Consider the following 11974-nt stretch of genomic DNA (forward strand, 5'->3'; position numbering starts at 1 on the left):
TTTTTCTTACCTTATTGCTCTGGCTAAGACCTCCATGTCAATGCTGAATAGAAAAGTGAGAGTGGACATCCTTGTCTTGTTCAGTGAAATTCTCTCTGGTGGGGGTATTGCTTGCGTAGCTCTCCATCATATTGGTATTTTATTAGATTCAGAGTTCCATGGCACTGTTTCCATGTGCCTCAGATGATCTGAAATTAGAACATTAACCGTTTTATTTTATTATTATTATTATTTTAAGATTTTGTTCATTTATTTGACAGAGAGAGACACAGCAAGAGAGGAAACACAAGCAGGGGGAGTGGGAGAGGGAGGAGCAGGCTTCCCGTGGAGCAGGGAGCCCGATGCAGGGCTCAATCCCAGGACCCCGGGATCATGACCTGAGCCGAAGGCAGACGCTTAACGACTGAGGCACCTAGGTGCCCCTATTTTATTATTTTTTTGAAGATTTTATTTTTAAGTAATCTCTACACCCAACGTGGGGCTCGAACTCACAACTCCCGAGATCAAGAGTTGCACACTCCACCAACTAAGGCAGCCAGGCGCCCCAAGGACATTAACCATTTTAGAATCAACACGCTCATTGCCGTGAGTTTCAATATAGTTTCAAAGATTACCTTTAAATAATGGGCCCCCAAAATAGTGATTTTTGAAAGTATATATACCATGTATGCCATATGAGCTTTTCAAAGTGGAAACCCTGATGGACTTTGTGGTGTTTTCTGGGAAGATTTTTTTTTTCTTGACAAACTCTTTAAAGCATTAGTGAAGCAATTTATTTACTTTGGCACAGAAAATGTTTTTAAGTATTCATAAGGGTTTTTATTTTAAACAGCTTTATTGAGATATAATGTACATAACATAATGTTCTTTCATGTGAAGTGTACAATCCAGTGGTTTTAGTATATTTACAGAGTTGTGTAACTGTCACCCTAATCCAATTTTAGAACATTTTCGTCATCCCAGAAGAAACCCTGTTCCTATTAGCAGTCATTCCCCATTCCCTCTCCCCAAGCCCCTGGCAACTGTTAATCTACTTTTTTTCTCTGTGGATTTTTTGGGCAGAGATCTTTAATCAGTTTGTTGAATAGAATTTGGGGGATCCATAAACTTTGGGAATAGAAATCACACATAAGCTTATTTTAACTAACCTCTAATTGAAATTTAGCATTTCCTTTAATTATGAATATAGGAAACAAGCCATAGTAGTATGTAAAGCCTGTGACTTTGTCCCTAGTAGAGATCACAGATGGTTTCATATCACATTATAGTTATTGCAGATATCCTGAAATATCCTTTATAACTTAGCACTACCTCAGAATTATAGAATAGTAGACCTGCTGCTAGATCTTATTATTTAATGCTTTAATAAAGAAGAGTTCAGAGGCACCTGGGTGGCTCAGTTGGTTAAAGTGTCTGCCTTACGCTCAGGTCATGATCTCAGGGTCCTGGGATTGAGCCCCGTGTCGGGCTCCCTGCTCTGCGGGGAGTCTGCTTCTCCCTCTGCCACTCCCCCAGCTCATGTTCTCTCTCTCTCTGTCTCTCAAATAAATAAATAAAATCTTTTAAAAAAAAAAGGGTACAGGGGCATCTGGGTGGCTCAGTCTATTAAGCATCTGTCTGCCTTCGGCTCAGGTCATGATCCCAGGGTCCTGGGATCGAGTCCCACGTCAGGCTCCCTGCTCAGTGGGGAGCCTCCTTCTCCCTCTCCTCCTTGCTCATGCTCTCTCTCTCAAATAAATAAATAAAATCTTTAGAAAAAAAGTGCAAGGAGCACATGGTTAGCTGAGTTGGTGGAGTATGCAACTCTTGATCTTGGGGTCGTGATTTCGAGCCCCTCATGGGGTGTAGATTACTTAAATAAAACTTAAAAAAAGGTGCATATTATTATATCACAGCCTTGTTTAATATTTTGATAACCACATTACTTCTTCTGTAATACAACTTATGGATTCCTAAATATGTCCACACAGTACAAAACTATACAATAAAAACCACACAGCTTACAGGAAAAAATGGGGTTAGGAGCGTAATACTCACACACTTTGCCAATGATACATTTTTTTAAAAAAGTACAGGAATGTAATCAAAATGGTAGGAGTTTTTATACCTTTTGGGTGGTTAAGAAATACATAAATACAGCAATAAATATGGCACTTTATCTGGAAAGAGACCTGAAGTTTGCATGTAGAATTGGGTGTCAGGGAGATGGCAGCTTGTGATTCACTGGGAAGTGGCAGGAAGGTAATCTGATGGGAAGTTGTAGCGGCAAATGTGGATGGGTGTGGCTTATAACACACAGGGGAAGCTAGGGGGCCAGCGGATGTTTGAGGGGTGCATGTGGATGTATGTATTCCTGCATGCTGTGGCTCAGTCCAGCTGGGTACAGTTAACCTAGTGTTTCTCGTGGACAAAGTTGCACGTGAATAAATTCAAACTTCACATTATGCCCAGATTGTTCCCTAATATATCGGCTGTGTCAGAACAACTTCATATTTTCAAAACGTTTTCTAACGGAACTGACCGTCCTTCAGTACGATCTACCTGACAGACTCCTACTCATTCTTTTTTTAAAGATTTTATTTATTTATTTGAGAGAGAGAATGAGATAGAGAGAGCATGAGAGGGGGGAGGGTCCGAGGGAGAAGCAGACTCACTGCTGAGCAGGGAGCCTGATGCAGGACTCGATCCTGGGACTCCAGGATCATGACCTGAGCCAAAGGCAGTTGCTTAACAACTGAGCCACCCAGGCACCCACTCCTACTCATTCTTATGGCCTCAGGCTCTTAACCTCTTCTGTAGGATTTTATGTTAAATTCCTATCTGAGATAAAATCGAGAGCTCCTTCACTTCTGTCCTCATGACACGGTTATGTGTATCAGTCTCTGTGCATGTGTCTCCTTGAACATGCAGGTCACAGTGCATGACAGATTACATGCTTGTCTTCCTCTTCTCCGTGAGCACCTTCAGGAGCCCCTCTTACTCATCTTGGCATTCCTAGTTGTAGCACACACAGTATCTTCTACGGAGATTGCTCAGTAAATACCTGGAATGGACATGATAGGAAAAAAACAAAACAGTAACCTCGGCTATAGACTGAAAACATGCCAAAACTATTGACGTTGATGAAAATTTGGTTTAAGAGAATTTTTGAGCTAGAAAGACCCAGAAGAGGTATGTAATCTCAACCTTTCATCTTATGGGTAAGGAAAAGTGATTAAATCTCTTACTTAACATTCCATAGCCAGAATCAGATAATCATTTGGAATTAGTTGGAAAAAATATTGGCTTCAGATGTAATAAATTTTCCAGGAGATTATTAACTAATTCTGAAAATGTTGCAAAAACAATTCAATTAACAGAAATCTAGAGGTGCCTGGGTGGCTCAGTTGGTTAAGTGTCTGTCTGCCTTCGGCTCAGGTCTTGATCCCAGGGTCCTAGGATGGAGCCCTGAGTCAGACTCCCTGCCCAGTGAGGAGTCTGCTTCTCCCTCTCCCTCTGCCCCTGCTTGTGTTCCCTCTCTCGCTGTGTCTCTCTCTGTCAAATAAAAAAACGAAATCTTTAAAACAAAACAAAGTAAATCTACTTGGCAACATACTTTACAACTCACTTCGTCTGGTCCTATGAACTGGGTATAGCTAGTTACAGGAGAAAGCAAATAATTGGTTAAAAATCCTTAAGTTTTGGGGCACCTGGGTGGCTCCGTTGGTTAAGCAACTGCCTTCGGCTCAGGTCATGATCCTGGAGTCCCGGGATCAAGTCCCACATCGGGCTCCCTGCTCAGCAGGGGGGTCTGCTTCTCCCTCTGACGCTGTGACCCTCTTCCCTCTCATGCTCTCTGTCTCTCATTCTCTCTCTCAAATAAATAAGTAAAATCTTTAAAAAAAAAAAATCCTTAGGTTTTGCAATATGGAAGCAGGATAAGGTGCTGAGCGGCCTGTCTGCTTCACCATTTTTTGCCATCTGGTGCTGAGAACAAGGGTCTTATTTCAAAGCCTTTTTCTGCAGTGCACTCTGAGACATCACTGGGGGAGCACAAAGTGATTCAAACCTTCTGGCGGGGAGCTTGGCACTGTTTCCTAAAAATTGCGGAACTGATCTTTTGACATAGCAGTGTCACTCTGGGAATCTCTCCTACGAAGACACCCATATGTGTATAAAGGGGCCCGGGTACAAGTTTTTCACTGCAGGACTACCTTGTAATAGCAAAAGTTCGGAAACCATCCAGGTCTCCAGCAAAAAGGAACTGAGGGAGTCGTGATGGTATGTCTACACGATGGAATATTACAGAGCCATTAACCAGAATAAGGAAGATCTTGGATGTGGAAATACTTCTGGGATGTATTATTAAGTGAATAGAAGCAAGGTACTGAAAGGTTTCTGTGGTATTCTTCACATGTACAAAAGGGGATGGGAATAAGAACATGTTATCTTTATTTTCTGTCAGTGTACTAACTATTTAAAAAGAGCCCCAGGAATTTAAAAAGAGAAAAAAGGAAAGAAAGAGTAAAACACTGCACAGCTGACCACATCACCTTCCCCCACGGCAGGCTTCCTACTTACTTGAGGGGTGGGGTTGGGGAGAGATTCAGCTGGAATCTGAATTTGGACTTTTGACAAGTACATGGAACAGGACATCCTCATTGCTTTTTTGAGACTGTTGGTGTTGTCTGCCAGGGTTCTTAACCTTTTTTTATCGCAGGCTGATTAAACCCTATAGATCCCTTTTAGAGTAATGTTTGTTTGTTTTGATATGTATTCTTTTTTTTAATTCAAGTTAGTTAACATATAATGTAGTATTGGTTTCAGGACTAGAATTTAGTGAGTCGTCACTTACATTTATCATCCAGTGCTCATCCCAGCAAGTGCCCTCCTTAATGCCCATCACCCATTTAGCCCATCCCCCCACCCTCCTCTCCTCCAGCAACCGTCAGTTCTCTACAGTTAAGAGTCTGTTATGGTTTGTCTCCCTCTCTGTTTTTATCTTATTTTAATTTTCCTCCCCTTACCCTATGTTCATCTGTTTTGTTTCTTAAATTCCACATATGAGTGAAACCATATGGTATTTGTCTTTCTCTGACTTAGTTCGCTTAGCATAATACACTCTAGTTCCATCTGTATTGTTGCAAATGGCAAGATTTCATTCTTTTTGATAGCTGAGTAATATTCCATCATACATATATACACCACATCTTCTTTATCCATTCATCAGTCAATGGACATTTGGGCTCTTTCTGTAATTTGGCTGTTGTTGATAGTGCTGCTGTAAACATCGGTTGCATGAGCCCCTTCGAATCAGCATTTTTGTATCCTTTGGATAAATACCTACTAATGCAATTGCTGGATTGTAGGGTAGCTCTATTTTTAACTTTTTGAGGAATCTCCATACTGTTTTCCAGAGCAGCTACACCAGTTTGCATTCCCACCAACAGTGCAAAAGGCTCCGCTTTCTTCACATCATCACATCATCACCAACACCTGTTGTTTCTTGACTTGTTAATTTTAGCCATTCTGATAGAGGTGAGGTGATACCTCATCATGGTTTTGATTTGTATTTCCCTGATGATGAGTGATGCTGAGCATTTTTCCATGTGTCTGTTAGCCATTTGTATGTCTTCTTTGGAGAAATGTCTGTTTATGTGTTCTGCCTATTTCTTAACTGGATTATTTATTTTGGGGGTGTTGATTTTATTGAGTTCTTTATAGATTCTGGATACTAGCCCTTTTATCCACTAGGTCATTTGCAAATATCTTCTCCCATTAGAATAATGTTTCTAAATGAATAAAATAAAATACATCAGGTTATAAAATACATAGGAAGGCTGTTTGGGCAGAGAGGAAGCAGCACGAGTGAAAGCCCAGAGAATAACCCTAGCCTAGCTCAAATGCGGGCCCCACGGGGAAGAGGAAGAGGCTGAGGAGGTGGGCTTACCCTACAAGCTGAAGTTCACCATCTGCGTCTACCCGTGTCTTTCCAGGTATCATTCTCCTCTTTCCTTTTTTTTTCTTCTTCTTTTTAAAAATATCTCCTGAAACAACTAACAATGCTAACCAGCCCTTAGTAGGGACTTTATCAACAGTGGCACTTACAGTTGTTCATTCCTGCTGATGACCACTGTCTTCATTAAGGGTTCGTGACATAGTCCATATTAAGGCTGACAAAGAGCCAGTTATATTTGGGCATTAGCAGGTTGCCGTAGTTGAAGGCATAACATACATGGTAAAGCAAACAGAGCCTTCCTACTAGGCAATTAGACCCAAAAGGGCCCCACACACGAATAGGAAATCAGTACCTCTTTGCTGGATGGAAGGTAGTTGTATGAAATAACTTCTTTGTATTTCATTGATTCCTTAAGGTGTTTTAAAGGCATTTCTGCTATATTTGTGTATTGTCTTAAGTATTGTCAAGTTTTTCTCTTCTGGACTCTTAATTTTGAAGTTGTTTTGTAGAACTTAGAAGTCTCAGAAGAGTCAGCTCAGAAAACTGCCTTTCTTAGTAATTGAAGAAAACAAAAGTCAGCTTCACTGTTCATTGTGGTCATAGGTAAGTCACCTTTGTGTGTATCTCCCCTTCTATCTCCCTTGATATTTAATAAGTAACTTGGGAACATTGATAATGTAGAGTCAAGGCCATGCATTTGTTTGACCTGTAATCCTCTCTCTTATTTGACCTATTTATACATACCTTCTAAATTTAATCAGTAAAATGTCAATTATTTGAGAAATGCAGATCAAAAAGTTCTTGATCTTAATGCCTAGAATTTTAAACACAAGGAAGTGAATACAGACACCTTTCTTTCTTTTTTTGTTTAATATTTTATTTATTTATTAGAGAGAGAGGATGCTGGAGAGGTCACAAGCAGGGGGAGCAGCAGAGGGAGAGGGAGAAATAGGCACCCCACTGAGCAGGGAGCCTGACATGGGGCTTGATCCCAGGACCCTGAGATCATGACCTGAGCCGAAGGCAGACGCTTAACTGACTGAGCCACCCAGGCGCCCCTATAGACAGCTTTCAAAATCAGAATCTAAATTAACATTTCAGGGGTGCCTGGGTAGCTCAGTTGGTTAAGCGTCGACTCTCGATTTCGGCTCAGGTCATGATCTCAGGGTCGTGAGATCGAGCCCTGAGTCGGGCTCCGTGCTGGGCATGGAGCCTAATTAAGATTCTCTCTCTCCCTCTCCCTGCCCCTCCCTCCCACCTCTCTCTCTCTTAAATAACATCTCAGTATTTCATTTGGCTGGAAAGAAGTCTTTTCATGGGGTTTTAAGTTTTGTAAAAAGGTTCATTGACTGGGGCACCTGGCTGGTTCAGTCCATGGAGCATGTGACTCTTGGTCTCAGGGTTGTGAGTTCAAGCCCCACGTTGGGTGTAAGCATTACTTAAATATAAAATCTTTAAAAAAGAAAGAAAGGTTCATTGATGTAGTAAGCACTTTCTTGATCTGTGCTTCCTTCTATCAAACCTGCATTTCAAATGCAAAGTTTCTTCAGAATCCAGTTTGGTAACATCTCAAGAAGACTGTGAAAGCAGTAAGTGTAGGTAGCCCTCTTCCTCTCTCCTGTTCTTTCTCTCTCTTTGCTGAGAAGTTTTCATATTTATGGTATTTTGCATGACCTTATGTAGATAAAAGTCAGGATGTATAGTTAATTTTTTAGAGGCTGGGAACTTAAAGAGCACAGCTCTCTTTGCCTTGGTTTTATTAATTCTGCGTTTCCTTCCTGCAGAAGCTGATTTCTCATCTTTGGAAGGCAGGAAGCAGACATCAATACCTAATACTTAACCTTGAAAACAAAAAGGGGATTGTAATCCTTTGTAAGGAACATTTAATACCAAAGGGAAGCAGAAACTGAAAGTTAATTTTTCAACATCTATATTTTATTTGTTTTCAAGCTGACCGTTTTCATTTTGAAGAAATTTTTTTTTTACGTGTAAGAAATAGACCTTACTGTGTATTATCTATATATAAACTCGGAATTATGCTCAGAGAGAAAAGGACTTCTCTGTAAAGATGCAGACTACAGTTAAATACTAGAGAAGCTCTTTAAAAGTGTGGACATCCAATAGAGAATCCCTGCATGTAAAATGCTTTTTTTAACTATCTGATTGTTTAAAAACCTGTGCATACATTTAAATTACAACCAACAGCTTCTCAAGAGTCAGCTGCAGACATATGAGTAGTAGTAGTCTCTTCTTTTGTGGCTCTAGCCCTGAACTTTGCTGTGTAAAATAGACATAAAATGATATGATACAAAATATTTTAACCGGAAAGTATCTCCTCAGTTACTGACAATTGAGGTCCTTCTGTCCCAAAGCTGAACAGAGCCCCATCTCGTCTGGGTCTGTAGTAAGTCCCATCTACTTACACAAACAAAAGCTTGCTGGAAGATCAAGTTTTATATGCCTTTTTTTTTTATCATTAAAAACCAGAACACTTCCCTTTTAACTTATAATTTAATTTTTTAAAGAATATACTATGTGCATTTCTGTCCCTTCTAAGAGAATTGATCAGCTTCATTCAATAAAAAATATTTTTAATAAGAAAGAAAAAAATAATTTTCTTGGGTTTCTTTTTATTATGCAGGAGCAAAATAAGGAAGGTTATTCCCTTCAAACCGAACCTGGCAAGTTAATTTCCTCAGGAATGGGAATGTATTTTTTTTTAAGCATTGCAGATATCAAGGTTCCGTTGTACTGTATGAATGCCCCTTTGTTGAAAGGTTTCAGTGCTACTTCAGAGATGATTTTCCTGAGAGTGGAGGAGCCACCCCATTTAGCCTTTTAATTAGGGTGCCGAAAAGAGAAATTGGGTGAGGTTTGGCTGTGTTCCTTATAAATGCTTGCTTTCTCCCTCAGGCACGGCCGGTTTGTATAGAGGAAGTCTGAGAAAGGTAGAGTTGATTCTGAGCTGTTGGAAACCTAAAATGTCCCTGGAGAGGCTCATTTCCAGTCTGAGAAACAAAATATGAAAATTTCTCCTCTTTATGCTAGGTTCGTGGCTACACGTCATCTTGCCCAGTGAAAAGAGAAGGAGAACACTGATGAAATGCTAAGAAGTAGGAAAATTTCAGGGAACTAAAGAATGAAAAAAGTCAAAAATTATTTTGTGGCTAAATGTATTTGAGCTCATAGGATTACCGTATCTACTCTACCCATCTTACCCCACACGTTACTGTGAAGTATAGCACATATAACTAAAAAATGGGGAATCTTAATACTCTTACCAACTTATCTGTCTCAGCCTAAGTTATTTAAATACGTGAGCAGTTTCTGTTATGGAGAGTCAGCCCTCGGTCTGTTTGAAAGAGTTGCAAGATAAAACTGAATATTTATATTTTGTCATCAGCATTCTTCCATCTTGAGAGGAATAGTACTGTAATTCACCTGCCAGAAATCATCTCAGCCATCAGAAGAGACTGGTGTAATTTTAGAATTTGTGGACAGATCTTCTAAGGTGAAATAGAAATACCCCCAAAGGAAGAAATTCTGAATCAAGATAATACGTAAACACTAAAAGCAGTTTTACCTAAAAAGTTATAGTAGAAAAGCGTGGTATTGAGAGGCTCAGTGGGGTGAGGTTGGTTTAGACGAAGAAACCAGACACATTAATCAGGACCACAATAGACAAGGTAGGTTAAAAACCAGAGTGGTGTTATATGCAAACAGTCATGGAACACTACATCAAAAAAATAAATAAAAATAAATGAATAAATAAATAGGGAAACAACAACAACAAAAAACCCAGAGTGGTCTTTGAGAGGAGTTTATCAAATGAGGAGGGCACATTAATCAGTCCTATAAAGGATGATTTCTGGGTTCTCAGCCAAATGCACACTTAGGACATCTAACAAAAAACAAAATAATTTGAGCACACAGTAAATACTGCTTTGCTGGCCACTGGAGACACAACGGTGAGCAAAGAAGACTGAATCCTTGTTTACAGTGAAGGAGACAGACCTTAAATAATCACAAATAGTTCATGAAAAACTGGTAAGTGCTATGAAATAAAGCTTGGAGCTACTGTGACAACATACATCAGGGGCTTAGGTCAAAGGCGGAGTCTTCAGGGAAGGCTTCCCTGAACTAAGCTGAAAGATAAGTAGATGCCAACCAGCAAACAGGAAGAGGAAGAGCATTCCTCACAATGGTAATAGCATACGCAAAGGCCCTAAGGTGGAAAGGAGCTTGGTGCATTTCCATACCTGATGGACTAGGATGGCGTAAGATGAAGCTGGACTGAGGGGTTGGGGCCAGATCATACACACGTGTCAGTGAGGCAGTGTGGGGGTTGCAGCTCCATCATTTCAGTAAGCCCAATGATGTAAACCCTACTGTTCGTCTTTCTTGGGTTTTCCTTGACATGAGGTCTTCGTAACCCAAATCCTTTGCCTTTGTAGTAACCCGCGGGAAGCATGAAAAGAGCCCTGGAGATACACCAAAATGGCACCCTGATTCTGATGACATGGAGAATCTCAGCTGACCAGTGACGGAGCCAGTACTAGAACCAGGTCTCCTGCCCGAAGATGCTACCAGAGATGAACCTTGGCAAATTCAGAGTGGGGAAGCTTATACCCTTGTGTCCCACGCTGCTCGTTTTATAAAACTAAGCCATATGTTAAAGTGTACCAAATTACGGAGGGTTATTTGCTCACTTTCTCAACCCTGCATTGCACACACATTTATTGAACATTGCTAATGTGCCAGGCACTCTGCTAGGCACTGAGGTTATAAAATGGAGTAAGATGATGTGGTCCTTGCCCTCCAGGGGCTCAAAAGCTTACATACAAGCAGATACATTATAATTCATTAGAGATATTTTAGTGCTCTCGGGACCCCAGCAACCAACTATTATTAAAAAGAGTGGTAGTTGGTTGCTAATGTTAAGTCACTGTGGCAGATGTTCTCAACCCAGAGGGGTCGTTGCCTGGTTTGAAAGAAGATGCTGTGTTAAGTATGAAGTTCACAGGATAACTTGCTTTTGTTCGATGTGGAAAAAGGAGTCCGAGAAACAGCTGTCTGGAGCCAGCAAGCCCCTTTACTGTGGTCTTTATTTGACCACAGCTGTTGACTGGGGTGCTGGGGATTAAAAATGAAATAGTACACGTGAAGGATTTAGCTCAGTGCCTGGCAAATAATAATCAATAAATATTAGCCATTGTTATTCAGGTAAAGAGACCTTTCAGGGATTGGAAATTAGATAAAGCATGGTTAATTTCTTTTTGGTGGAGTTGGAAGAGAGCCTTGTCAAATACAGCTTTTCAAGTATCCAGTGTCAGTTTGGGGGCGGGCAGAGATTAATCCATGAAGTTACAGAAAGGGAGACCACCGTCAGGGGTATGTAGGCATCATACTCTTCATACTCATCACTCCCTCTTCAAGGGGGAGTCTTTAGTACCTGTATTGGGTGATTTCACACCTATATCCTGAGAGGAAAACGGAGGACAGCAGAAACAAAATAACCATTTGATAGCATACACTTGGGAGAATTGTGAGATATAGACATATATATATATTTTTTTTACTTCAGTCTTGGATAATTTAAAAAGCAAACCAACAATAACGTTTTTAAAAGACTCCCACGACCTCCTGTGGCGTCTCTTCCATGCACTTTGGTGGTCCAGCGCTGTGTTGTGTTCAGATCTGTCCGCAGGTTGTCCCGGCCCCGCCTGCCCTCCTCCCCTTGCAGTTCCTCGGCTCTGGCAAGGTGTCCGCGTACGGAGCCTGCAGCCTCCGAAGATTCATCCCACAGCCCCGCGTTGATGACAGCTGCTGTTAACGTTGGAGATGCACAAAGCGGACGGCTTACTTGTATGCATTTTCACACATAAATTAAGACTAAAAAAGGCAAAAAAAAAAATGTCTAGTTGTGATTCCATTGGTCAGATTCATTGAGGCCAAGTTTTCTCCAGTTAGCCAGATCCTGCTCTGGTGTAGACAGGACTTAGTGAGCCGGGTGGAGGATGTGGGCAAGGGGACTCG

At 40.8% G+C, this 11974-nt stretch overlaps 1 protein-coding gene across 8 annotated transcripts in view; it reads left to right on the top strand.

Moving 5' to 3' along the window:
* CCDC62 (coiled-coil domain containing 62) overlaps positions 1–10625 on the top strand; it is a 42993-nt gene extending 32368 nt beyond the window's left edge. For 5 of the 8 annotated variants that reach the window (XM_028092464.2, XM_088019319.1, XM_088019320.1 and 2 more), the window contains 2 exons: positions 6448–6541; positions 8852–10625. In XM_028092464.2, the coding sequence (XP_027948265.1) occupies positions 6448–6501 (54 nt within the window). In that variant the 3' untranslated portion in view covers positions 6502–6541; positions 8852–10625. Of the gene's footprint in view, positions 1–6447; positions 6542–7722; positions 7799–8851 lie in introns of those variants that run through there. The other 3 variants (XR_015766925.1, XM_028092463.2, XM_028092466.2) reach the window with 3 other exon arrangements.
* The last annotated feature ends 1349 nt before the right edge of the window (positions 10626–11974 follow it).

Source organism: Eumetopias jubatus, unplaced genomic scaffold (assembly GCF_037043125.1).
Source record: "Eumetopias jubatus isolate StellerSeaLion01/CBP00866 unplaced genomic scaffold, mEumJub1_p1.0 scaffold_16, whole genome shotgun sequence".
Lineage (NCBI taxonomy): Eukaryota > Metazoa > Chordata > Mammalia > Carnivora > Otariidae > Eumetopias > Eumetopias jubatus.